The sequence below is a fragment of the Rhinolophus ferrumequinum genome, chromosome X, assembly GCF_004115265.2.
Source record: "Rhinolophus ferrumequinum isolate MPI-CBG mRhiFer1 chromosome X, mRhiFer1_v1.p, whole genome shotgun sequence".
Classification (NCBI taxonomy): Eukaryota; Metazoa; Chordata; class Mammalia; order Chiroptera; family Rhinolophidae; genus Rhinolophus; species Rhinolophus ferrumequinum.
The window spans coordinates 85,619,185-85,645,757 of NC_046284.1; the positions used below are offsets into that span (position 1 = coordinate 85,619,185).

General features: G+C 55.1%; 3 protein-coding genes across 11 annotated transcripts; 2 read left to right on the forward strand and 1 right to left on the reverse strand.

Annotated features, from left to right (window-relative positions):
• The first annotated feature begins 338 nt into the window (after positions 1-338).
• Positions 339-6,334, forward strand: WDR45 (WD repeat domain 45). 5 transcript variants are annotated; one of them, XM_033117830.1, is made up of 11 exons: positions 339-733; positions 2,597-2,668; positions 2,796-2,870; positions 2,960-3,064; positions 3,954-4,062; positions 4,185-4,279; positions 4,747-4,856; positions 4,970-5,178; positions 5,258-5,359; positions 5,443-5,588; positions 5,840-6,325. In XM_033117830.1, the coding sequence occupies exons 2-11, from the start codon at positions 2,614-2,616 to the stop codon at positions 5,947-5,949; spliced, it is 1,116 nt and encodes a 371-aa protein (XP_032973721.1). In that variant the 5' UTR covers positions 339-733; positions 2,597-2,613; the 3' UTR covers positions 5,950-6,325. The 5 variants fall into 5 exon arrangements, with proteins under 5 accessions (XP_032973721.1, XP_032973761.1, XP_032973732.1 ...); XM_033117841.1 differs by having other exon boundaries at positions 342-733; positions 3,957-4,062; XM_033117851.1 differs by having other exon boundaries at positions 344-733; positions 4,777-4,856; positions 5,840-6,334.
• A 426-nt stretch (positions 6,335-6,760) lies between these two features.
• On the forward strand, positions 6,761-9,648 carry PRAF2 (PRA1 domain family member 2). The gene is made up of 3 exons (XM_033103042.1): positions 6,761-7,009; positions 8,192-8,409; positions 8,828-9,648. The coding sequence occupies exons 1-3, from the start codon at positions 6,831-6,833 to the stop codon at positions 8,965-8,967; spliced, it is 537 nt and encodes a 178-aa protein (XP_032958933.1). The 5' UTR covers positions 6,761-6,830; the 3' UTR covers positions 8,968-9,648.
• A 421-nt stretch (positions 9,649-10,069) lies between these two features.
• On the reverse strand, positions 10,070-25,044 carry CCDC120 (coiled-coil domain containing 120). 5 transcript variants are annotated; one of them, XM_033113698.1, is made up of 13 exons: positions 24,677-25,044; positions 20,140-20,303; positions 19,418-19,454; positions 16,803-16,903; positions 16,540-16,630; positions 16,268-16,401; positions 15,438-15,578; positions 14,783-15,059; positions 14,368-14,430; positions 13,950-14,124; positions 13,710-13,808; positions 11,696-12,610; positions 10,070-11,197 (listed from the first exon to the last, which is right to left on the reverse strand). In XM_033113698.1, the coding sequence occupies exons 5-13, from the start codon at positions 16,586-16,588 to the stop codon at positions 11,083-11,085; spliced, it is 1,968 nt and encodes a 655-aa protein (XP_032969589.1). In that variant the 5' UTR covers positions 16,589-16,630; positions 16,803-16,903; positions 19,418-19,454; positions 20,140-20,303; positions 24,677-25,044; the 3' UTR covers positions 10,070-11,082. The 5 variants fall into 5 exon arrangements, with proteins under 5 accessions (XP_032969589.1, XP_032969580.1, XP_032969607.1 ...); XM_033113689.1 differs by lacking the exon at positions 19,418-19,454; XM_033113716.1 differs by lacking the exons at positions 19,418-19,454; positions 20,140-20,303.
• Positions 25,045-26,573: the final 1,529 nt, after the last annotated feature.

The following is a 26,573-nucleotide window of genomic DNA, read 5'->3' on the forward strand; positions in this document are numbered from 1 at the left end:
TTATTTCTCAAAACTACATGTGAATTCACAATTATTTCAAAATTTAAAAGTTTAATTAAAAAATATTTCCATTATATACATAATTGGGGGTTTTTCCCCGCCACCCCCCCCCCCACAGAGTAAACATTTATACCTCTTGCCATCAAAACACCATTTTCATTTTGTAAATAAAACGAAGAGCCGGGTGAAAGAATCCCATCCCCGGCTTCCCCAGGCCAAGGATACATAGTATCAGCTTTGAAGTTTCCCAGGTCCGCCCCTGCCTGACGGGTTCCCAGACGCCTCTCTAGGACTAACCGGGCGCCGCCACTCTAGCACACCTCGGAGGTTAGAGTCTCGTTAGCCCAGAAGGTTAACGCCGCTAGCAAACCGAGCAGGACCGAGGTTGGGAGTCCTTGTCCCTTTCCCGCTCAGCGACGGGAAGGCTCTCTTGCCCACCCGTCCTCGGTTCCCTCAGACACTCGAGGCCTTGCGAAGCCTCCTCCGCTCCCGGCGCCCTCCTAAGAGGATGCCGCTTTCACTCGCTTTGCCCCAAAGACCCAAAACCTGAACGAGGAGGGTTACAGCCTCGTTTTCCGGCTAGGATGAATCATCTCCGGTAACAAACTCCCTCCCCCGGAAGTGAGACCTGATGTAAACACCAGAGCCGGGTGTCAAGGCCCGGGAGGTCAGAAATCCGGGCCGCGGGCGGCACCGAGAGCTGGGCCTGGGATCGGGGACACGCAGAGGTCAGGTCAGTGCAAGTGGCGGGGAGCTGGGGCATGACCCCAGGATCCGTCGGGGTTCGGGGATAGGCTGGGGAGCCTTTGAGCAGGGGTCTTGGTGGATGGGGGGATCTAGGACAGGGATCTTGAGTGGGTGCTGATGTTGGAAGGAGTATGGGTGCTGTCTCGGACCTGAAGAAATGCTGTAGGGGAGCTTTGTGTGAGGCATCCCGGGACTGGGTTCTTGGGGGGCACTGGTCTTCGGAATGGGAGTCCAAAAAAATGGATCTTGGAAGGTGGAACTGTCTGAAGAATGAGTCTGGGGAATGAGGCAGTCCGGTGGAGGTGGTACAGGGGGGAAAGTAGGAGGTTTGGGCTCTTGGAGGATGGGGAGGGGTATGTCTGGGCAAACATCTTGGGGAGATCAGAGGTTGAAGGGAGTATAGGGGCTCTAGGACAAGAATCTTAAGGGCATCCAGGGCAGGAGTCTGGGGATTGAGTTATCCCAGGTAGGGATTTTGGGAGGTGTGTGGCTGGGCAAAGGTTTTAAGGGGGTAGGGGTGTCCTGGGGCAGGATCTTGGGGAGAGAATGGGAGGTTTGCAGGAGGAATCTGTTGGTGTAAGAAACATCCAGACCTGTTGAGAGTTTTAATAAGAGTTTATTTGAGCCCAAACTGACAACAGTTGCCAGGAAGCAAGAGCACCAATGCTTCGGAGAATAACAGTTTGCAGTTTCTTTTATGCATTTGAGATTAAGGAGAGAACTTAAGGAAGATTACATGAAGGTGGGAGAAAGCAAGGCAGAGACTGGATTACAGGATAGTTAAGATTATGTGGGTTGTGCTTTAGAAGGAGGGTTCTGAGAGGAGGCATTTCAAAGGTGTGTTAACCTAGATGCACAGAAACAAAGGACAGGGCTTGCCTAAGGCAAAGATAAGCCTTTTACTGAAGAAGTTACGCCTGTGGAGTGACTACCCACACCGTGACCTGCCCACTTAGGAATTTATGATCACATCACCCTGTCATCTATAGAATCCCTTTTCATCCACTAATTTTAGGGAGGCAAGATTCCTGGGGGTAGGTCCAAGCCAGCCCATGTTGGAGTCAGTCACAGCAGAGCACACGGAAGGGGGCATTTGCAGTGATAGGGGATTCTGAGGTAAAGTCTTTAGGGCATAAGGGGGTCTGGGGAAACATCCAGGCTGGCCCTGTTTGGGCAGAAGTTAGCATGGCATGAGAAGGGGTCATCTCAAGGTAGGCATGGGATCACGAAAGGGTTTGGGAAAACCTATGTGAAGAGAAAGTATGAGAGCACGCTGGGGTGGTGGAATAGGTGGGGGGGTGTCAGAAGGGCATGAGGAGGGGAGTTCTTGTGGGTGGGAACAAACCATAGCTCGTCTCAGGGCCAGGTCAGGGAGTTGCAGGAAGAGGTGGGTGTCCTAGCCCCTCTCCCCATTTGTTGATAGGCAGAGTTGGGTGTTGGGTCCAGGTGTGAAGATGAGAAGGGGGGTGGGGTTTGAGGCCATGCTGGGCATTGGAGCCAGAATTGTCTGGGGGTGGAAAGAAGATCTCTCTAGGGCACCCCCTACATTATTACTTCCTGACAAGCAGTCAGTGAAGGCTGGGGATTAAGGAGGAGGTGGAGGTCCAGGTCAGGGTAGGCCTGCAACTGGGATCAGCCAAATGTGAGAAGATGGGGAGGTTGCTGGCCATGCTGTTTGGGGTCTTGGGAGCTTAGAGTGGAGACCCCAGGACTCTTCCCCCTTTGCAGTCCTGCTGGGGTTAGTAGGTAGCAGAGTGGGATAGAGAGGAAGAAATCAGTTAGGGACAGTTCTAGGACTCAAAGGGCAGACCCCAGGACTCTTTCCAACCCTACTCCCATTTGTGTCCAGGGAAGCAATCCTGGATCATGACTCAGCAGCCACTTCGAGGAGTGACCAGCCTGCGTTTCAATCAAGACCAAAGTGAGAGAGACTTGTACCTGTACCCTTGTGGGAGGGAGGGAGAGAATGGCCAGAGGTGGGTGTTAAGCAGCTCTAGCTTCCCACCTGGGCATCCTTTGAGGCAGCCTGGATTCCTCCCATCCCCCAGGCTGCTTTTGCTGCGCCATGGAGACAGGTGTGCGCATCTACAATGTGGAGCCATTGATGGAGAAGGGGCATCTGGGTGAGCCACCTGTGGGGAAGGGGCAATGGGCAGAAGGGATGGGCTGGGCATTGGCTCCCACTCCAACTGACACCCTGGTCCATGTCCAGACCATGAGCAGGTGGGCAGCATGGGCCTGGTGGAAATGCTGCACCGCTCCAACCTGCTGGCCCTGGTGGGTGGTGGTAGCAGCCCCAAGTTCTCAGAGATCTCAGGTAAGTACCCTCATCCCATCCTGCCCTTGGCCCAGACTCCCCGCAATCCTGGCCTCCCCCAGGCACCCCAAGGCACGAGCAGATGAAGATGTCAGAGCACTTTAGAATCACACAGTGAGGCCTACAGCTTGGAAGTCGTGGATCTTGTAGTTTGAGAAGCTTGATGTTTTGTCTTCATCTAACAAACATTAATTGGATGCCTCCCGTACGCCATGTCTTTACCTATGGAGCACTTGCTGTGAGCCTGGTACTGTTCTAAGCACTTTACATGTATTAACTCATTTAATCCTCGCAGTAACTCTATGTAGTAGGAAGTATCATCCCAATTTTTACAGATGAAGAAACTGAGGCCCAGAGAGGTTAAGTGACTTACTAAGGTCACACAGCCAATAGGTTTTAACATCTTGGAGCTGTCTCTCCTATGCTGACTTGCCTTGAGCCTCAAGCACCATCTTGTTTTAAGGGTTTTCATTGATCCCATTGGGACATGGCAAGAGAATCGCCCTAGGCAAGTCACAGAGCCTAGGATTTCTCAGAGATGTTTGGGGAGTAGGGACTAGGACCCTGGAGGCAGAAATAGTTACTGATGGGAAGTTACAGGCCTGGTGCGAGTCCCTGCTTGCTTGCTGATGGGCTGTGAGGTCCTTGGCCAGATACTCAATCCCTTGGAGCCTCAGTTTCCTCACCTACAAATGGGTATAACAGTTCCAGAACCTGTTCTCTCAGGAATTGCACCCACAAGTGCTTATGCTGTGTGAGGTTCACATTGGGTGTTAGCGAAAGGTTAAACAAGTGGGTTGAGGTCCCATGGGGAGTAGGGGTGGGTCTTGTGTCACCAGGGCTGCCCTCACCCTAAACCTTGGCCCGGACAATGCACCCACCTGCCCAGCAGTGCTGATCTGGGACGATGCCCGGGAGGGCAAGGACTCCAAGGACAAGCTGGTGCTGGAGTTCACCTTCACCAAGCCAGTGCTGGCTGTGCGCATGCGCCATGACAAGTGAGCTTGAGGAGGACTCTGGGTGGGGGAGGTAGGAGGTCCCCATAGCAGGTGAGAGGGTTAGTCCCACCAGGACATCCTGCCCTCCCCTTATGGCCCCCTGTGTTGTGTGATGCCCACAGAATCGTGATTGTGCTGAGGAACCGCATCTACGTGTACTCCTTCCCCGACAATCCCCGAAAGCTGTTTGAGTTTGACACCCGGGACAACCCAAAGGGTGAGAGGACCCAGATATGCAGGCGTAGGGGCAGCAGGCAATGGATGGGGTGGAGGAGGAGAAATGAGGAAAAAATGGAAGGAACACACAGAGGCGGGGAAAGAGGCAGAGTCTTTGCACAGAGATGCTCAGATGGCGTGAAATGCTCATATTTTCAGTCTATCCATCTTTCCATCCCTTAGCCAGTTCTCTCTCTCCACTCTTAGCCCTGTCCCTCCCCTGGAAACCCCAGACAGCAGAGCAAAAACGCCTAGTAAGCACATGGGTGCGTTTGTCAGGGATCCCTGGGCCTACTGGGGCTGCCACAGCTGCATAGGGAAGAGGAAATCTGCCTCGCTGGTGGGAGCACAACTGAGGGCAGCCCCCTGAGGGTTCTGTGGGTAACATGTATCACAGGTCAAAGTCCAACCTTTATGCAGCTTTGTCCCTTCTGACACCCTGCCTGGCCCTCGTCTTCCCTTTACCAGCCCAGACCCCCCTTCATCTTCACACCCTAGGGCTCTGTGACCTCTGTCCCAGCCTGGAGAAACAACTGCTAGTGTTCCCAGGACACAAGTGTGGGAGTCTGCAACTTGTGGTGAGCTGTTCAGTGGGCAGGGATGGGCAGGTGGGTGGGCTGGCTCCCCCTGTGGACTCTGGGACCCTGTCCTCCATATTACCCCGAGCCCCAACTGCTCCTTCCCACCGTAGGACCTGGCGAGCACAAAGCCTGGCACTTCGTCTGCTCCATTTACCATCAACGCACATCAGAGCGATGTAGCCTGTGTGTCCCTAAACCAGCCAGGCACCGTAGTGGCCTCGGCCTCCCAGAAGGGCACTCTTATTCGACTTTTTGACACACAGTCCAAGGAGAAACTGGTAGAACTACGCCGAGGCACTGACCCTGCCACCCTCTACTGGTGAGAACTGGGTATGTGTGGTAGGCCGGCAACCCCACGCCATATGACATGTGGGCGTCACTGTTAGTCTGTCTTCCAGCATCAACTTCAGCCATGATTCCTCCTTCCTGTGCGCTTCCAGTGATAAGGGCACGGTCCATATCTTTGCTCTCAAGGATACCCGCCTCAACCGTCGCTCCGCGTAAGTATCCCCTGCCCCCCTCTGCTGCGTCCCCATCCCCCGGCCCATATACCACACCTGGGCTTAGCCAGTGCTTCCTGCAGGCTGGCTCGCGTGGGCAAGGTGGGACCCATGATTGGACAGTACGTGGACTCTCAGTGGAGCCTGGCGAGCTTCACCGTGCCTGCCGAGTCAGCCTGCATCTGCGCCTTCGGTCGCAACACTTCCAAGAACGTCAACTCTGTCATTGGTGAGTAGGACTGTCCCTTGACTGGGCACAGTCCCTGGGCAAAGGCCTGCAAGTTGGACCGGAAAGAATTTTGGGGAATGGGAAGCCTAAGCAAGCTAGAATGGGTGGCTCAATTCCATCATCAGTAAGGGGGATGGTATGTGGGCAAAGGCCTGGAAGGGGGAGACCCTAGGCCACGGGACACCTGAGAGGATTGGAATGTGTGCTTTTGGCAGCCTCTAACCTTTTACCGATCTTTCCCCCTCCTGCAGCCATCTGTGTAGATGGGACCTTCCACAAATATGTCTTCACTCCTGATGGAAACTGCAACAGAGAGGCTTTCGATGTGTATCTTGACATCTGTGATGACGATGACTTTTAAGGACCCTGTGGGTTGTTAGGGACCTGCAGTGGCAGAGTATAAAGCATTTGTGGGGGTGGGAGTGCTGGAAGCCACCAGCCAGCAAGCACTAATGGGGCAGGTGCCCACTTTCCACTCCGCAGAGCAATGCCTAAACAGCTCATTTCCCCCCAAGCACTTCCCCCAAGCACTTAAAGACTGTGCCCACAGGGCCAGGCCAGGGCCCCAGGGAGGCAGCAGATGCCCTGGGGCTCCCAACCTGGGGACTACTAGGGACCCAGAGGGAATGCCCTAACCCAACCTGTGGGGATAAACAAACAAACAAAAGAAAAGAAAACCTTCCCAGAAAGAACCCATCTTTGATGTGATGAATGTGAATAAAGAGACCTTAATAGTATTTATGGCTGGGCCTCGGGGGTGGGGCCTGAAAGAAGAGCCCGAAAAGAACCTGCAGAATTTCCAGGAAAGGTGTGACCCTGTTGAACCATAACAAGAAGGAGCTGGGATCCTGGTCCTCTCCTGACAGTCCCTGTCTTCGTCTCTCTGCTGTGTCCAGTGTCTCTGACTTGCGCCGCCAGAGCTGCCCCGAACAGTCCCCCCTGGTGCCCCAACCCGGGGGTGGATGGGAACACCTTTCCCCGCGGCCTAGACTTGGTTTCCCGGCAGGCCCTGCTGCCTTACTGTTAACGGCGTGTTTGCACTTCCGGTCATGTGCGTTTCTGCGCCTGCGTTGTCCACCCGGTCATGTGCGTTTCTGCGCCTGCGTTGTCCACCTGGATGGGTGGGGTAGCAGCCGCCCCGCCCACACCCCATTTCCCGGTATCCACCGCGGTAGCGCGAGGTGTAACGGGTGTTGTAGTCCAACTGCTCTTCTGGCTGGTCCAGCTACATCGACTCGCAGGATGTCGGAGGTGCGGCTGCCACCGCTACGCGCCCTGGATGACTTTGTTCTGGGGTCGGCCCGGCTGGCGGCCCCGGATCCGTGCGACCCGCAGCGATGGTGCCACCGCGTCATCAACAACCTCCTCTACTACCAAACCAACTACCTTGTCTGCTTCGGTTTTGGTCTCGCTCTGGCCGGGTGAGGGAGGAAGGGAGGGAGGCGCCAGTTGGCCAGGGACGCCTACAGGGCATTGAAGGTGGGCCCGCGGGATTCTGAGAACCGGGAGGGGAATCTGAGAAGGCTGCAAGGCCTGGAAGGGCGAATCCAGTAGAGAAGAAAACCCTACTGGGGATGGGAGGACTTGGAGGCAGTGGGACCTAGTTGTAAGGAGGGCCTAGGGCGAGATAGAGCCTGACTGAGGGGGGCCGAGGGCGGTAGAGGGACTGGAAGGGAAGACCTGGGGAGGATGGAGAAAGAGGAACTGAAAGGGAAACTAGGCTGGGAGGTGTACCTGAAGATAAGGAGGGCCTGAAAGTGGGGCGTGTCAGGATGGTGGGATGATGTGATGGGATCAGATTAAGGTGCCCCTGGAAGCCTTAGGGCAGAGATAGGGACGGAGATGGTCAAGTTGAAGGGTTTGGAGGGTGGACTTGTGGCGGATCTGGGTTTGGAGGGGAGCCTGGCTGTTATTACTGGAATGCAGCAGGAGGGGGTACTTGTTGGGGGACTTGAGCCTAGAGGGATCACCCAGGATTGGAAGGCCTGAGACCAGAGAGGATGGAGAACCTGGAGAGGGAACTTGGGTGGGGTTGGAAGTTAAGAGTGGGACCTAAAGCCTGGGGGTTCTAACAATGATGGAGGGAGGAATCTATAGGGAAACGGAAACCTGGAAGTGGAATTTCAAGGGGAGGAAGCCTGGAAGGGAGTCCTGTAAGGACCCTGTGCCTGGAGAGAGGAAAATGTAGAGACAGGAGACCTGGAAAAAGATTCTGCAAGGGTTGGGCTCAAAGGCTGGGTTTGGGGGCATGATGGGGTGGGGTACTGGAGAGGGGCCCTGTGAGGGTAGGGTCAGAAGGAAAAAGCAAAGAAAGAGCCTAGCGGGATGGGAGGGCCTGAAGCACCAGAAGATGGGACTGGAGGATTGAACAGAAAGAAATGAGGGTCCACAGGGTGAGTCTGGTGCTCCTGGAAGTGGGAAGCCCTGGAGGGTAGACCTGCTGGAGACAGGGCTGGCAGAAGTATTTGCTGGGCTGAGAGCGTCCAAAGATGGGGACCAAAGCTCTTGGAACGTGGGATCGGGTCCGCGGTGGTCTGGGAGGTTCGGAGGCCAGGCGGCTCTCTCCCCAACTGGCAACTAGCTTAGTTCCATTGTCCCCGCAGGTACGTGCGCCCGCTGCACACCCTCCTAAGCGCGCTGGTAGTGGCGGTGGCCCTCGGGGTGCTGGTGTGGGCAGCTGAGACTCGCTCAGCCGTGCGTCGCTGCCGCCGCAGTCACCCCGCCGCCTGCCTGGCCTCAGTGCTTGCCGTCGGCCTCCTGGTTCTGTGGGCGGTGGGCGGTGCTTGCACCTTCCTGCTCAGCATCGCCGGGCCCGTACTTAGTGAGTCTCCACTACCCTGAGATAGCCGGGAACACGGCCAGCAGTGCGCGCGGCGCCAGGCCGGCCTTGCCCTGCCTTGGTTCCCGGGGTGGAAAGGGGGCTGGGGGACCCGGCGGGCATGGCTACACCCCTTTACAAAGCGCCTTCTCTGGCTTCACTCCCCTCTGAACACCGCCTTTCCAGGCCTCATTCCTGGTATTAAACGCCTTCCACCGGCCACGTCCGCATTACCATGTGCCCTCCCTGGCCACGCCCCTGTTGCAAAGCAATTACTAAGCCACACCTTCAGGATCAGAGGTGTCCTGGCCACTGACCACTCCATTGGCTTTCCTGTGCTCCAGTTCCCCTCTGTGGGCCCCCATTGGCTAAAGACTGATGTCCCGTCCCACTGACCCCAATCGCCTGGTATTGCCCACAGTAATCCTGGTGCACGCTTCTCTGCGCCTGCGCAACCTCAAGAACAAGCTCGAGAACAAGATCGAGAGCATTGGTCTCAAGCGGACGCCAATGGGACTGCTACTGGAGGCGCTGGGACAAGAGCAGGAGGCTGGATCCTAGAGGCCTGAGACCTGTACTCAAGACCTGGAGAATGCCACCCCCACCCCGGCCAACACCTGGTATTCAGAGCCCTTTTTCAGCCCGTAAAATAGGAGTTCCTTGCCTAGTTCAAAAAGCAGACGCTCCCCCAGATCCAAAACTGGGATATCCCTCATTCCCAGCCCCCATTACCTAGGGGACCAGGGTCTTCCCCAGCCCTGAACCTGGGACCCAGAGCCACCCACATCCAGCCAAAAACTAGGACTGGGAGACCTGAGCATCCATGGCCAACATCAAACTCTGGATGGAGACTTTCCCCCAACCCCAACCTGGGACCCACCAGTCCCCAAAGCTGGGGTGTGGGACCACAGCATTCTCAAATCTTAAACCCTAGACCAAGGCTTTTCCAGACACTACCCCAGCTTTGAACTCAGATCAAGGCATTGCCAAATCTTTACCCCAGGACCCAAGTGTTCCCAGCCCCTCTCTGGGTGGAAGAGTCAGGTTCCAAACCCTGTTGAACGCTTGGTCCCAGGTGACTCCAACACTCACCAGTCCCACTTGCTTCCCTCCAGCTCTGTTTAGGGATTCTGCCCCTCCCCCCAAAGGTACACAGTGGCGAGGACCTTGGGGTGAAGTGGGGTGGGGCATGTGTATCAGTGTTGCTGCCAACAATAAAGGCTGTTGCATCTTTCAAGCCAATTGGGCCTCCTGGATAGTCTGTGCATTTCAGTGGCCAGTGGGGTGCGCTTCTCAATTCTGCTAGACTTTCTGACTGGGTCTCTGACAAATGTGTGGGCTGAAGGGGTGAGCTCTCTGTTCCTTCCTGGAACCTGTCACCTCCATAGCAGCATTAACGCACAAGGTAGTTAAGGGCACACAGTGTTCCCATCATCATTTGTATTACTAAAGGCTCTTGTTCAGAGTTGGCTAGAAATCTGAGCACAGATAGGCAGAGAAGTTACCCCACACCACAAAGCAAGTAAAGCCAAAGCAGATGACATTATCACAGGCTGTTTCTGTGGTGTTATCTTTTTTCATCATATGGTGTTACAAAAATATGTCTGGTCTTAACTACAGGTGCGGGCCCCAAGGAAAGGCAGAGAGAGGAGCAACACATGGGTTCGGTTTACACATTTATTCTAGAAATCCCCTTCCAGTGTGGGTAGTGTCTTGGGCCCAGATTTGTTGGTACAAAAAGAAAAGTTAAACACCAGGTAAAGGGGGTAGGGGGACCCCCAGCTCCAGAAAGTCACAGACAGGTATAGAAAACACAGCTCGTGTATATTTGTTTAAAAAGTGGTGGATGGAAGGAAAGCCAGGGAAGATGTGACGCGGCCCGTGGCTAGGCGTCACCTGAGGCTTTGACTGGCATCTGCCAGGTTCCACCACAGCAGCATCCCAGGACACAACACGCCCAACGGCTCTGCCCTTTGGCCCTCCTGTGGGGCCTCCAGACAGGGAAGTCAGGGCAGAGGCTGCCGCTAAAGGCTGGGCCATCTCACCCTGGGGGCAGAAGCAGCGGGCACAGACAGGCAGACAGGGACAGGGGTCCTTCGGGCACCCCTGGGGTGGGAAAATGAACCCAAGCCCCCCACCCAGACTTCTGTACTTCCAAATGTGGGCAGAGAGCCCACCTTCCCAAGAACAGACCTGGTGGGGGTGGCAGGGAGTTCTGTCCACACCAGAGTCCCTGGCTGCCCCAAACAGGGCCCTGTGACTCTATATGGTCCATTTTGTGGAAGAGGTTCCTGAATGGAACAGGCTGGGCATGGGGGCAGGAATGAACCCAGCCAGATGGGATCACAGTTTCCCTTTTATAAAACGCCTAGTGTTGGGGGACGACAGTGAACATCGAAATCACAACTGTAAACAGAAATGGAGGAGGGCTTGGAGTCCCCATTACACCAGCCCCTCTTTTAAGCTGGCTGAGGGCCCCAGTTCTCAGCACAGTACGAGAGAGGAGAAGCAGGGCATCAGACACCTTCATGGGCCCACAGGGAGCCGGGGCCTTGAAAGATCAGGTTGGCGCCCCCTAGGACTGAGAGCAACCGCACCCCAGGGCTCAGCGAGGTCAGCTGTGTGCTCCCCAGACTGGACTCATGCCCGGGCCAACAAGGGGCATAAAAGAAGGGGTCAGACCAGTGTCCCTGGGGTTTGAGGGTCAGAACTGGACGACTGCTCCCCCTCTAGCGTCAGGTCACTTAAACGAGCGCTGAGCTCCGGGGGGTACAGGAAGTCCGCGTAGTATCTTTAGAAAGGGTAGCAGGAATCCGGAGGACAGGGTGGGAAGACAGAGAAGAGAGGAGAAGACGGACAAGACACAGAAAGAGAGAGGAAAAGAGGCACGTTAAAGAGGTGGAGGCAGGTACAGGACAGTACCTTGAGGCTCGCAAGCATGGGGCACGGTGAAAAGAGGAAGAGAAAGGCAAGGGCACAGGACGTCCCTTCCTCCCAGCACCCTGGTTCCAAGGCTCATTTTCAGTTGACATGCACTGCTTGTTAAAATGTTAAAATTCTTCTATAGCACGGTAAAGAGCTGCTGCTACCAGGGCCCAAGATACCCCTCCACCGAGACCCCATGGACGACTATAGGTCAGGCAGGGCCCAGTGACTGTGTGCCAAGGCTGCAGCTAGCACTCTCATGGTCCAAGTCATTCGCTCTCATAACTAGCTGTCCCCTAGCCTGGAGGCCTTTGCCATCTGCCTTAAGAGACCCCTTACCCATCAGTAAAAGCACCCCCCATACCTGCCGGAGACAGGGGGCGCCGTGAAACTCCTCGAGTGTGGGAGGGGTGCCTGGCTGGGGGCCCCATACAGCGCCTGGCCCACCTCATAGCAGCGGGCATGGAGGAAGGGCGGGTGTTGCGGGCCCATGTGGGGGAGCACAGACCGGCGTTGGGGCCCCGCGCCCAGTCCCGAGTTCCGGATGTACCAGTCGCGCAGCCCCTCCAGAGCAAGGTTCTTGTGGCCGCTGCGCTCGCCAGCCGTGGGGATGCGGGTGGGTGGGGGCAACCACAGCAGAGGGTTTGGATGCACCTCTGGACCCTCGGCGGCCTCCAAGGGCAGGCCACAGGGCTTGGTGCGGGTGGCACGGGTGTGGGGGTCCTTACTGCGGAGGAGGGGGCTGCTGCCGTCAGCTGCATACACAGGTGGCGGGCCTGGGAGCATGGTGAGGAGCCCATCCCGGCGGGACAGGGATGCTGGGACCTCAGCTGCAGGCAGCAGCTCCCCCCAGCCTGGCCCACCAACACCACGGGGCAGGCCTCGGTCCAGTGAATAGTCCAAGAGGAAGTCCCCACACACAGGTGGGAGCCGAGGGGGCCCGCGGGAGGCAGGGGCAGCTGAGCTTGGCCGGGCAGCCCTGGGAGGGTCTGGGGGACCAGCTGTGCGGGAGGAGAAGGCAGGGACTGGTTGGGGGCGCTCATACAGCACCTCGCTGCTTTTACAGACTGGGGGACCAGTGGCAGGGGGAGCCAGAGGTGCAGGTGGGGAGCCAGCTCCCCCCCCAGCTGCCCGGTCTACAAGCAGGGCCTCGGAGCTGTTGCTGCGGCGGGTACGAGCTGTGAAGAGGGAGGCGCGGTCGGAGGCTGGTTCCGCCCGGGGGAAGCCCATTTGGGAGTCCTGGCTGCCCGACCACTGGCGAGAATGGAGGCCTTCAGGTCTGGGGGAGTGGAGGTGGGGGTGATGGGAGGAAGGTCAGAAATATGAGGCCGATGGGTTGAGTGTCCCAGGTCCCTACCACGCCTCTCTGAGCCTTCACGTCCCCACCCCCAAAATGGACCCAGGATTAGAAATCGTTTGTATAAAGGTGTTAGAGGTATATAAAGGACAGCAGAGGTTCTGCCCCAGGCTGGGGAGCAGAGGGATTGAAAATGAATGGGGGGCCTGTAGCTGTTAGCTCTGAGGGAGATATCAGTGTGTGCCAGGCTAGAGAGGAAATGCTGGCATGGGAGGGCCCAGCACAGGGCTCTTCCGAGCACATAGGACCTGCAGCCCCTGCTAAGGTGCTTCTCACGGCTCCCCACCTCCTCCACAATGAGGTCCTAATCCTGAGGCCTGGAATTCAAGGCCCTTCCTGAACTCTCTGTCCCCCCACCCCCGCCCCCACCATGTATATGAACCACCCAAAACTATCATCCCAACAGCCACCATCACAGGATGCAGGCGCCGCAAGAACGGGGACTTTGTTTTGTTCACAACCTGAGAAAAGCAGGCACTTAGTATTTAAGAAGCAATAGAGTACAATGGTTGAAAGCATGGACTGTACAGTCAAATTTGCTTGGGTTCAAATACCAGGTCTTTGGTTTACTTAACAAGTCACTTAACCTCTGTGTGCCTCAGTTTCCTCATCTATAAAACGGGAATAACAATACAGTAGCACCTACCTCACAGGGATCTTGTGATGATTAAATGAGTTGATACAATGTAAGGCACTGATTCCTAGCAGACTGTAGGCACTCAGTATATGTGCACCAGAACTTATTATGCTCACGGTGCCTTTCGAAGGCAGACGTTATTATGCCCATTTCACAGATGAGGAGACCAAAATTCATAGAAGGTAAATGACTTGTCCAAAATGCACAGAAAGGCCCATACTCAAACTTTGGGGCTTCTGCCCCAAATCCCCACCCCCTTCTTCTCCACCAACGCAACTCTTATTCACCTTTCAAAGCCCAGCCTTTTATGTCCCACACCCTTTGGTAATGCTCTCCCAGTTAGAACTAATGATTCCCTCCTCAACACCCCCCCAATCCTCTTACTTGCAGAGCTGGGGGCCAGCGCCCCGGGTGAGGACAGGGGTGGCAGGCACACTTCGCCCCTCAAAACTGGAGGCACTCCTGGGCAGAGAGCGTGTGGGGCTAGACAGAGACGGGCAGACACGGGTGGAGCTCCACGTTAGAGACCGTCCCCAACAGCAGGCCCTCCTGCCAGCCCCAGCTCAGGATCCCATTCCTGGTTCACAGGGAAGGGAGGGAAGGGAGGGAAGGGCTCACCCTTACCTGGTGGGGCTGGCCACAGAGTTCCGCCGGCTCTTTAGGTCCCCGTAAAGATCTGACGGGGATGGTTTCCATGGGGTTCGCCGCTCAGGGCTGCCCCCAGATACAGCCCGCAGCTGGTCCCAGGCCTTGGGTGGCGAGGGGCGCTCCGTCAGAGGGAAGCAGCCACGGGGCTCCTCTGGGTGGGAGGGAGAAAGCGGGGGACAATTCGATGAGAGGGAGCCCGATGGGTTGCAGGCAAAGGGCAGGGACTAGGGAGGCAGGGAGGGGCAGAGGGTTGGGCAGGGCTGATGAGGCTGAAAGTGAAGAGAAGGGACCCGCAGGCCAGGCGGATGGAGCGTGGAAGGAGGACCTGGGGAGGGAGGGAGGGAAGGGGCCGAGCATGACGGGGTGGCTAGGTTAGAGGGACAGGTGTCCTCACCATTCTCATGGCTGGCCCCAGACTCTGAGAGGGAGCTGCTCTCCGAGTGCAGAACTACGTCCTCTATAGGGGAGAAGGGGGAGATGCCAGCCAATCAGTGCCAGGCCTGGGGCCATCCCCTTACACCACGGACCATTCTCCTCCTCACCCTGCACCTCCCCCAAGAATCCACCTTTATCTGAATCCCAGACCACCAGAGGCTTGGTTCCTCACTTTCCAGAGGCCTATGGGTCAGTTCACAATGGCCCCACCCTTGCCTGGAGCCAGTTTATCACCACTCCTCTTACTGATCGGGTACCTTAAATTAAGTTCTGTCCACTTTTCATTGGCTGGTCCCCCACCCCACCCTTACCTTGTCCCTTAGCCAATACCCACTTCCCCACTGTTACCAGTGGGATGACAGGGCCTGACTCACCTTGGCTGAGCTGAGTGAGGCGTGTGCTCAGGCAGACACCCTGGGCGGTGATAACTGCCCCTGTGGACAGCGGGAGCACCGGGAGACCGAGGCGGGCTCTGACGTCCCCAAGCTGCTCCTCCAGCTCGTGCAGCCTCCGCAGTGCATCTGCCTGGACCTGGCGCCGGCGCCGGCGCTGCTCAGCACTCAGCTCTGGGGCCAAGGCCAGGCGGCGGGCAGCTGCTGCGATCTGTTGCTGTACTGACACTTCACGTTCCAGGGCCTCGAGAGCCAGCTCCTGCAGGGCCCACCCAAGAGGGTGGGACAGAACCAAATGTTGGAAATGGCCAAGCACAGAGACCAGGAGGTGGCAGAGCCCATCTACACTGGAGGTGGGGCTTGCTCTTCCTGGGGGTGGTTTATTCCCTCTGGGGGCAGGATCTGTCTAGATTACGGGCTGGGCCTATTCATCTTCCAGAGGGGGAGAGGCTAATCCCCACAGTGAGGGACTAGCATGCTCCCTCAGACCACAAACCCACCTCCCTCAGGCCCAGTCCCTTCTCACCTCAGCATCTCCTTCCCTTGGATGCAACCACGTCTGCCCAGGCTCCCTTTAGGCTCCTCCTCCTCTGTATGTGTCCCGTCCCTAACTTGCTCTCCTCACCCATCTGCTCACCTCAGCAGGGCACAAGGAGTGGTGTGCTGGGTTCGGGGGCGGTGGAGGGTAGGCTCGGGCTGCAGGAGGCCGCCGACGGACCAACTGGGGTCGTTCACCAGGCTCCAGCGGGCACTCAGGGGGCAGATGGCCAGTCAGCTCCTGGGAGAGGGGTGGGCGACAGGGGTCAGAGACTACCAGAGGTTAGTTGGAGGAATGGGGCAAAGTAGTAATGACCCCAGAAGCTACAGAAGTCCTACTAGGAGCCTAGTGCTGTTTGGCATCCCATGCCTGTTATTTCTCTTCCTCCTCCCAGTTCTCCACCAGGCAGATGTGCATCCTGGGTTCTCAGCCCCTTGATGGCCCAAATCCCACGGGAGTGGGCATGGTAGGCAAGAAGATCTGCTTTGGAATCCAGAATTTTGGGGTTTTTATGAAGGTGACACAGTCTGTGTATTACAGAACACACCTTCCGGGCCTGGGGCTATATGCTCTGAACTGCATTGTTATTTCTGACAAACTGTGTGAACACTCACACCAACAGGGGTAAATCAACACTGTAAATCATCCCACGTCAGTGCAGGTCAGGTTTTACAGCCAAATTTTGGAAATAACAATTGTTTTGTGAGGTTTTTTTTTTTAGACTTCAAATTATTAACGGGGGGTGTGGGCCTAACGGAGGACACTGCCATATTTTATTGATTCTAAGATATCTAAGCTGAGCTTTGAGGAGCGAGAGCGTGACAGGGAGTTTACAGCTCAGTCAAGTGGCTCAGGAATGGCCACTCCAGTCTGCCTACCAAAGGGCCCGGGCTCCTCACCCCGCCCGACACTCAGGGCCAGGCCCTCACCGCCTCCTGGAGACACACTTTGCGTAGCTCCTGAAGTTTCAGCCTCAGGGCCTCCTGCAGAGCCCGCTGCCGGTCAAGCAGCCCCCGCAGACGTTCTGACTTCACCTGGGGAGCAGCCTCTCCAAACAGGGCAGCTGGACACAGAGGGAGCAAAGATCAGTGGGGCAACCAGGGCATCCTGTGGGACCAGGGACCAACCCTACCCAAGTGGGCGGGCAGGTGTTGACTCAGAGCAGGTGAGGAGGCAGCAGGAGGAGGAACCAGTCACTGACCTGAGGCATTGAAGGTGGGAGAGCTGATCAGCTGACCTTTGACTTCCATCCCGGTGCTGTCGAGAGGCCGTGGCTGATGGTGGGACAAGGCCTGGCAGTGATTCATAGGAACCATTAAGGAAGCACACATGTGGTCCCCAAACCCTTACCCCACCCAGCTTCCTGCACCCCAGCTGGGAAGAAGGAGTATCCTGACCCCACTGCCTGCTTGACCTGCCCTCTCAGAATCTGTGTCAATATATGGCCCCACTTGGCCCTGGTACCTTGGTCCCCTTCCCATTGAGTGGAAGCACAGCAAGTGGGGTGCTGGCGCGGACTTACGATGCCTCCTCAGAGGCCCATGAGCCACAGTCAGGAGTCTCACCTGGGGAGAATTAATGGCAGAGATTCAACCAACTATAAGAACAATGGGCATTTATAAAGCACCTGGATGCCCGGCATAGTTACCTTCTAAGCCACCTTTAATCTTTACAACCACCCTGTGATGGCAGTTCTATGACCATGATGACCTCCAGTTTAGAGATGAGGAGAGTAAGCCACAAAGAGGTGAAATAACTTGCCCACGGCTAAGGCTGGAGCCCAGGCCCACCCCTCCAGTCCGACACGCTAACACACTAGAGCTGCTCCCACCTCACTAATTCCTCAGAAGCTTGCAGCCCATCGGGCTGCAGGGTGTGGCCGCTATCTGGAATGCTTTTCACTTCTCACCACGCCAGCCCCTGCTTCTCACTTACACAGTAGGGCTTAAAAGTCACTTCTAGAGGTGGGCCCCCACACTACGTCCCCTCACAACTGCTGTCCAATGAGAGACTGTGCCTCCCTTGTACATTCGTGAGGACAGGAAACGTGTATGTCCTGTTTTCATCAATATCTCTGGCACTCAAAATACTTCTGTGTGCACAGCAAGTGTGCAGTGAATGTCTGCTGAGTGAAAGAATGACGAGGCAGCTGACCCGGGGATCAAGCCCAGACCTGTGGGTTGCTACTTGTCCCAACCCTCCTATGGCCCCGGAGAGAGTGTCCACTTGGCTCCAGGACCCCTCTAGCCTCTCTGCCCACCCCAGCCTGTCTTGCACCCAGCACAGGGAAGTCACCCTGCCGGGACCGTGAACAGTGAAGTCCACAACTGCAGATAACAAGCCGACTGCCTCCTGTCTCCTTCTCTGCCCCAAACTGCCCTGGCTAGCCATGGAGCCTACCTTGGCTGGCTGCCAGCCCTGCCCTCATCCCCTCCTCTGGAATTTGCTCCCTCCCTCCCACGTCCTGCTCAGTCCCCAGCTGGGGAGCCAGGTGACATCACCTCCCACCACCTGGCCTGATCCCAGTGGCAGGCGGCAGGGAGGAACTCATGAGACCACAGATGTCCAATCCCCACTTACCTCGAACTCCTCAGCTTGTCATGACAAGATAGCCAGGTATGGAGAAGACTCAGGCAAATGAGGAGGTATGGGTCCAACCCCCTTCCCTACCTGTACATTGGGGGATGTGGTGCTACCAGTTCCTCGGCAGTCCTCCTACCTGCCCCATAGGGTCTACTCCTCTCCTGTGATTCCCTGTCCTCAACCGGGGTGGGGATCAGTCCCTATAGGCCTTGTGGGTACCCAGGCAGCAGCGTGTGCTTTGCAGAGGTGCTCACATGCTCATCCTCTGAGGTTTGACATTGTCCGGCACTGTAGGGTTTCCTTGAGGTCCAAAATCGGCCTCCTCTGCCCCTTGGCTCCTGGGGATCTTTTTTCCCCAGCCTCAATTGGGTCTGAGGAATTCTCCCAAGGCTCGCCTACACCTTCCTCCACCCCAACAGGAACCGCCACTCCTCCCTGGTGGGCCCGTTCGCCAGAATTGATCCTACATCTGATGCTGAGCTGCCTCTAGCCTTTCTTCCCTGGGAGCTCACAGCACCTTGGAAGCCAGCACGGGGTCCATAAAGGAACCCCGATTCCATCCTGTCAGCCTCACCTTGAAGACATAGCTAGGGCCTGAGTCATGGGGTCACTGGGCAGGCTAGACATAGGATCCACACCCTACACCCCCACACCCGGCTCCCGAACCTCTGCCTCCATGAGCCTGCCCTCGGCACATTTGCCTTGGGGCCCGGGGCTGCTCCATGCCCACCCAGAGACGAGGAGAAGGGAATCCCAGCAGCCTCCTCCTCAGTGCCCTCCCACATCAGCCCCTGGGTCTCCCCATTGGTGGTTCTGTCCTGTCCCAGGATGGGCAGCAGTAGGAGAGCTGCGGAGAGCACCCCCACACCCAGAGGCGGGCCCAGCAGGTTTTTCAGGTCTGCCCTTCTGACACCACAGCCGAGAAAGAAATTCCTGGCTGTAATGATTGTTTACAACCAAGATACCTCACCTGGGTGGCACCTCAACACCTTTCGTGGGACCCCCACTTCCACATCCTGCCGTGGTGGGAGCAAATACAAACTGCCAGTGTCTGGACGGTCCACATTGACCTAGGGGCCCCCTGCCCCACTCTAGATGAACAGATGCGGAGCAGGCACTTCGGGCAGGGAGGTGCCGGGACGTAGCTTCTCACTCGCCCAGTTTGGGCTTTTCTGAGGGGCTGTGCCCTGGGTTGAGGGAGAGCAGAGGCTACCCCCACAGGGGAGGAAGGCGAAAGAGGAAGTGGGGGGACTGGAGAAGAGGGACTCTGTCTTCTCTCCTCCCTGATCCCTTCCCTTCCTCCATTTCCGGCAAGGGATCAGCTTTATGCCAGGAAAGGAAATTGGACATTTTGGGCTTCATCCATCTATCCACTCAGGCTCTCCTTCCTCTCTGTCCTCTAGCACAGACCTGGCTCTTTTCCACAGGGAATGTTAGTACACCCCATACCCTCATCCCCCCGACCCGACCCTGGGCCCATGTTCCCAAGTGCTCACCAATACCAGACAGGTACTGTGGGGTGGCCTCAGGTACCTGAAAAAAATAGTTGTCTCAACCAGGCCTGGCTCCGGCTGGTAGTGGCAGTGAGCGGTGAGCGGTAAGCACAGTGGCAGAAGCCTAGGCCGCCTCCCACTAGGCAATGGCCCAGCCTACCTGGCCAGGGACTGGGCTGGCCCATACCTTTTAACCCTTGCCTGCCTGCCATCAGGGCTCAGGCCACCCTTAGGGCCAGGTCCCCTCAGGGTGTCCAGCATGGCCAAGAAGAGAGCCTGGATCTCCCCCTCCCCACACCCTATACACCCAGCAAAGAACTGGGGAAGAAGGGCTAAGGGTGGTGGGAGTGGCAGCTGCCGCTGGTGCTGCCCATGTTCCCAGATCAGACCCTGCCCACTCCCGGGTATTACTTGGGAGCTGGGGCATAGAGGTCTGGGGAGGCACTAAGCACATGGGAGGCCTCGGGTGGATGTCTCTTGGCAGCTCACATCCCTTTCCTGAGGCCCCTACCCTCTCCTCCCAGGACAAGGCAGCAGTAGGAGGTCTTCAGGTAATTCCCACCTTCACTGGGGTAATAGTTTCCCAACTGGGGACAGAGGAGATGAACTTTTCTAAGGAGAAACCAGGTCCCAAGACCCCACCACCTTCTGCAGCTCCAGGAGAAATCATGCTAGCAAACTGACAAAATACACATGTGGTTTAACGCCTCCTGGTCCCTACGAACCTGGGTGGATTGTGCAGACCCAGCTCCTCATAGCCAGCTTGTAGATGTGGAAGCTGGGACTCGGAGAGGTGAAGAGGCCTGATTCTGATCACAGAGGCATAAGAGCAGGAGGAATCAGATCTTGGAGGGCTGGGTCCTGGGTTGGAGGCTGACAGAGCCTATTCCTGCAAGGGAGGAGGAGTGGGAAAGGGGACTCATGCTGCTTCACATCCACTCTGGGTCACCCGCCGCCCCACTCTTCCCCCTCAGGCCTTTCTGGCCAAGAGTCAAGGAAATTGAGAGCTCTGAGTGCTACGACGTTTTTTCCCCCACACCACCACTTGGGCTCTGGGCCTGCCCCAACACGTATCACACATCCTGCACTCTATTTGGGACCATCTGCTCTGTGACCTCTGGACACAAGCCCAGCCCAGGCCCCTGCAGCAGCCTAGCTGTTAGGTGAAAGGGCAGAGTGAGGCAAGCTCCCTGCCTGCTTGGCAGGTGGGCCAAGCCTGGAGAGGAGCTCACTCTGTATCAGCAACACCCCACATACATGCCTCCTGCCACCCGGCCCGCCTTTCTTCCTGGCTATGAGATTTCCGGCAGGGAACACAAAGGCCCCTTTCATCACCCCCTTCTCCCCCCCTTTGCTGCCTATGGCTGGTGGAGGCGACAGCAATAAGGTGGGCAGCTGGGTGTCGGTGGGGAGTGTCCTCTCAGCAATGGCCTTTCCTGCCCGCCTAGTGGGGGACACCAAGGATGTTGGGAAGAGACATGTTTGTAGAATCAGAGCTGAGAGGGGCAAGGGTATCTGGTTGGCAGTGCAGACTGAGTCTCAAGGCTTAGTCTTCCTCATCTGAAAAATGGGTAACCGGTGCTTAGAGAGCCAAGACGGGCAGGCCAAAGTCACTTTGGAAGGCATTTCACAGTGCAAAGACACTCACACCATGTCGTTAATGACTGTCAATAACAACAATAATGACCTCATGTTCATTGCAGCTTTATTTACGGTGGCCAAGACATGGAAACAACCAAAATGTCCTTCGATAGGTGAATGGATAAAGAAGTTGTGGTATATATACACAATGGAATACTATTCGGCAGTAAGAAAAGATGATATAGGAACATTTGTGACAACATGGATGGATCTTGAGAGTACAATGCTAAGCGAAATAAGTCAGACAGAAAAAGCAGAGAACCGTATGATTTCACTGACATGTGGTATATAAACCAAAAACAACAAAAGATTAAGACAAACAAATGAGAAACAAGAACTCATAGACACAGACAATAGTTTAGTGGTTACCAGAGGGTAAGGGGGTTGGGGGGTGGGAGATGAGGGTAAGGGGGATCAAATATATGGTGATGGAAGGAGAACTGACTCTGGGTGGTGAACTCACAATGGGATTTATAGATGATGTGATACAGAATTGTACACCTGAAATTTATATAACTTTACTAACAACTATCACCCCAATAAACTTAATTAAAAAACAATAATAATGACCTCACACGGAGGTAGGCTGGTGAGGGAGTAAAGAGGAGACAGCAGGTAACTGGGCCTCTTGGGCCAGGCAGACAGGCAGGGCAGAGTCACACATACACATCATTGCCCTGTTCCATGACTTTTAACAGCCTGGAAGCTGGCCAACCTCTAAGCCCCACCGCAGCCGGGACCTGAGCCTCAGGTGGCCTCATGGAGGGGTAGCAAGTGGTGGGTCTGGGGTTCAACCCAACTCTGCTACTTACTGGCTATGTGACTGCCTGGACAAGTCCCTTAACCTCTCTGGGCCCCAGTGTCCTCACATGTAAAATGGGGGTGATGATAACCGTATGTACCTCATGGGGTTGTTGTGAGCATGACATGACTTAATCCATTTAAAGCTCGCTTAGGACAGTGCCTGGTCCACGCTAAGTGCTCACTACGTACTGACTGTCATAATTACAAGTATTCCTCACAACCCAAAGTCAGGAATCAAATATATATACATATACATACACACGTACATGTACGTATACATATACATGTACATATAAATGTACATTTACATATACTTATACATATGGAGGGAGGGACAGAGAGACAGAGACAGAGACAGAGCTGGCAGCCCTCAGCCTCCAAACCCTCCCTATTTGCTACTCAGACCTGGAATACTCCCTACTCACCGAACCAGACATATTTGAAACAGAGCTGTTTTTCCTCATTATCCAATCTCTGCTTACTCAACATCAAAAAGTGCAGGAACCACATATATTTACACAACACAGTACCCTTACTATCCCAATTCTTGCCACTGAAGCTCAGAAAAATGAAAAGATTTGAATGTATTTTTGTGTTAGAGCCTTTATGCCTCATTATCTGCTCTCTCCCTAGTCATATGTAAAATGCACAAATATTTGTTTTTTGAGAGTGAGTTTATCAACACACCAATGGATCCGTGTGACAGAGGAACAGCAAATCATACACACACACACACACACACACACACACACACATAAAATGCAAAAACAAAATACCTTCAGATAAGTTGGAGTCTTTCACTGTCTGAACTATCCGAACTCTCCACCTCAAAACTCAGGTACCAAATAGATTAGGAGAATGAGGGATGCTTGTTTTGTTATTAATAGGTTTGGATAAATGTTTTAGGTAAATAGGATGGGTCTGGCATTTCGTTCCTCAAACTCTCTATGAGAAATGCAGGAACAAAACATAGTTGAATAACACATTACCTCCTCTCCATCCAAATTCTCCGACTGTCTTCAGAATCAAGATTTGGACAGCAAGGGAACTTCATATTATTATTGTTGTTATTGGTACTACTGGATAGGCCTGATTCTAATACCCAGTGACTGTCCCTCCAGACCTGCCCCACAGAGGTTGGATGGCCTTAGCACCAGGATTTGTACTATTTACTGCTGAGAGAAGGGGGAATAAGCCCCTGCCCCCAAACCACCCCTACCAAGCTCTGAAGTCTCTGGCCTAGAACAGACTTTCTTCAGGTCAAAAAAGCAGGGATCATGCACCTAGAACCAAGACCAGGAGATGAGGGGGACAACGACCTAGAAGAGTCACACATACCTTTAAGTGCCCCACCTCCACATATTTGCTCATCCCCCATGGGGCAGCCCCCAACCTAGCAAGACTGGAAACATGACCCAGACCTTGCAAACTCCCAGAGGCACTGAATAATTTAGGGTGTTCTCCCACACTTGGGGAGAGTTCGGGGCATAGAAACAGTTCTATGCCCTCCTAGGGCAGGGAGAGAAATGCAAGCTCTGTGTGAGATCACTGGGTGGAGGTGGGGGAAATCATACATAAAACCACCTCGGCCACATGGGACACAGGGCTGCTTGCTCTTGCTCATGCTAAGAGAAGCATTCGGGATGAACTTCAGAGATGATGGGAAGGGCAGAACCTCCAAGTTCAGTGGTAGGGTGTAATGCGATGGAATCCCTGTCCTTCTGGCTCAGAGGGGATGGAAAGTGGGTGTTAGGAAGGAGGGTGATCTGAACAGGGTAGAGGGGCATGTGAAGGGATAGAATAGGGGCCTGGGGTTGGGACAGAATGAAGAGACAGGACAGGAAGGATTGTAGGGGACCAGACAAAATCAGTCATTGTAGAATGGAGGTCAGGAGGCAGGCAGGACAGAGAAGGAGCCAGGACACCGGCCAGGAGATGGGATGGAGTGAGGTTTGGGACAAGGTTAGAGAAAAAGTAGGGGGCAGCAAGGGACAAAAGAGCAGGACATGGTCAGGGTCGGTATAGAACAGTAATCAGAAGACATGATGGGGGCCAGGCCAAGACAGCGGTCAAAGGAAGGGATCGGAAAAAGGGCAGGTTCAGGATGGAGGTAAGGAATAGGAAAAGACTGGGACAGAATGAAGCTAGGAATGAGGGCAGTGATGGGACAGAGAAAACGGGAAAATAACATAGGGTTGGGGGCAGGGACAGGGCAGGGGACAGGGGGATGGTCCACAGGTGGTGAGCCAGTATGGAGACCAGGAGTCAGGAGAGGGACCAGAGGGACAGTACAGGGTGGGGACAAAGTACAGAAGTCAGAGGTCAGGAATCTGTACCGACCTGGATCAGACTGGGGTTAGAGGGACAGGATAGGACTGGCAGGGGTTCAGAGACAGGATACAAATTTAGGGAACAGACAGGTCAAGCATAAGGAAACAAACTGGGGTGATCAAGACAAGGCAAGAAGAGCTTCAGAGATGGTACAGGGTCAGGCAAGGATCTGGGGTCAGGCCAAGGATCCTTAGAACAAAACTGGATGGGGTCTGGGGAAAGGACGGAGTTTCGGGGGACAAAACAGGAAATGAAAATGACGCCAGGCCGGAATATGGTTAAGTCAGGGGTCAGACCGGAGGTCCTGGGGTCAAGAGCGGCCCCGGATCGAGGTTAAAAGACAGTAGTCAGCTTCAACAGGGGTCGAGAGGGAAATCACGGGGTCAGAGGTCGAGGGTGCGCGCGCAGGTACATCCCCCGTTGGCGTTTCCGGGCCCTCACCCCGCCCAGTCTCCTCCCTTCCTCCCCCGGGCGGGCATTACTCACCGAGGGTCCTCGCCCCGCGGCGTAGGCGGGGTCGGTGTGCGCCCAGAATGTGGTGGGCGCGCCCCTCCCTCGCCGCCCCCCGCTCGTCCCCGGGCTCGCGCCCCGCTCGATCCGCGCCCCGCCGTGGGCCGCGTTCGGCCGCGCCACTGTTAGCCGTGGGGGCCAGATGGGGGGCGCGGGGAGAGTGGGAGAGCAGCGCCGGCTTGGCCGCGCGCGGTGGACACCGGCCCCCCCACCGGTAACTCGGGTCGGTCCGCTCCTGGCGGCACTGCCACCTCTGCCGTTGAGCGCGAGCCTGAGTGGGGGGGATAGTGACAGGGGGCGGGGCGGGAGACCACAGCAGCGGCGGAGACCAAGTGCGCAGGCGCCAGTTCGGGTCTCGGAGCCCCGGGAGCGCCAGGAGCGAACCAGCTGAGAGCGCGTGCGCACACTCTCTCGAGGGCGGCGGAGCGCTCCCCTCCCAGGCCACGCCCCTTCAGTGATCAGACTGGAGCCCCTCACCCCAAGTCACCCCTTAAAGGACCACCAGGCAGTACCCCAAACTGCCTTTTATCAGCTACCACCACACCACTAAACTCCCCCAACTACCCTCCAAGCCCCAAATGTACCCCAAACCACCCTTTATAAATTATATCCCCTAACGATTGATCCCAAGCAGTATCCCCAATCCGCCCTGCGTGGACACCCAAGGTGTACAAACTACCCTCCAGTAACACCAAGTTGTTCCCCCAAACCATCTGAAATCAGCCCTGAAACCATTAACCTCCAAAGAGCACTTTCAAATCATCCTCCATTTACCCCAATATGCACCCGAACACCCTTCAGTAACCCCAAACCACTCTCCATGTACCCTCCTAACCATACTGAATTGATACCCAAATGGTTCTCCAAGAGCCCTCAACACCACCCCAAACATTCTTAACTACCTTTGGTGTGGCCCGCACCTGCATCCCAAATCAATTCCAACAGTCACCTGTTCCACCTCCAAACCATGCTCCGTGAATCCCCCACCAAACTTTCCATTGACCAACCCCATCCCCTGCAAAACAGCCCCATCACTGTCCCATATACTCCCAAGTACTCAATGTCATCCTCCAACTGCACTTCAAACTACCCTCCAACACCCTCTCCACTCCAACCGCACTCCACTGGTCCAAACTCCACCCCCAAAGCACTCTCAGCAATCCTTAACTACACCCCAAATAACTGCCAACCTTCTTTCTGTAGTTACCCAATTGGACCCCCAAATCATACTTCAGTGACCCACACATATTACAAAGCACCCTCCCGTGATCTTTTCTTAAAACAATTGAGTTATAATTTACATACCATAAAAGTCACCCACTATAAGCGTGCAATTCAATTATCATAATAAATTTACTGAAGTGTACAACAATCACCATAACCCAGTTTTAGAGTATTTTCACCATCCCAGTAATATCCCTCAGGCAGTTAACCCCAGTCCCAGTCCCAGTCCCAGGCAACCACTAATCTACTTTCTATCTCTACAGGTTTGCCTTTTCTGGACATTTCATATAGATGCAATATGTAGATTTTTGGCGTTTGGCTTCTTTTACTTAGAGTAATATTTTTGAGGTTTGTATTGTAGCATGTATCAGCAGTTTGTTTCTTTTATTGCTGAATAATATTCCATCCAATAATCTTTAACTGCTCCCTAAATCACCCACTAATAGCTCCCCAACTACAACTTGCGATAGCCCTCCAACATCCAGACCTCAAAACAGACCCCCAAACTGCATCCCAGACTGTACCCATCAACCCTCAACTATATACCAAAACCACGATATTGATCCTTATACTTCATCACTAAATTATCCTCCCAAAGCCTCTTCAACCCCAAATCTCCTTCCAACAGCCCCTACTCTACCATCAAATT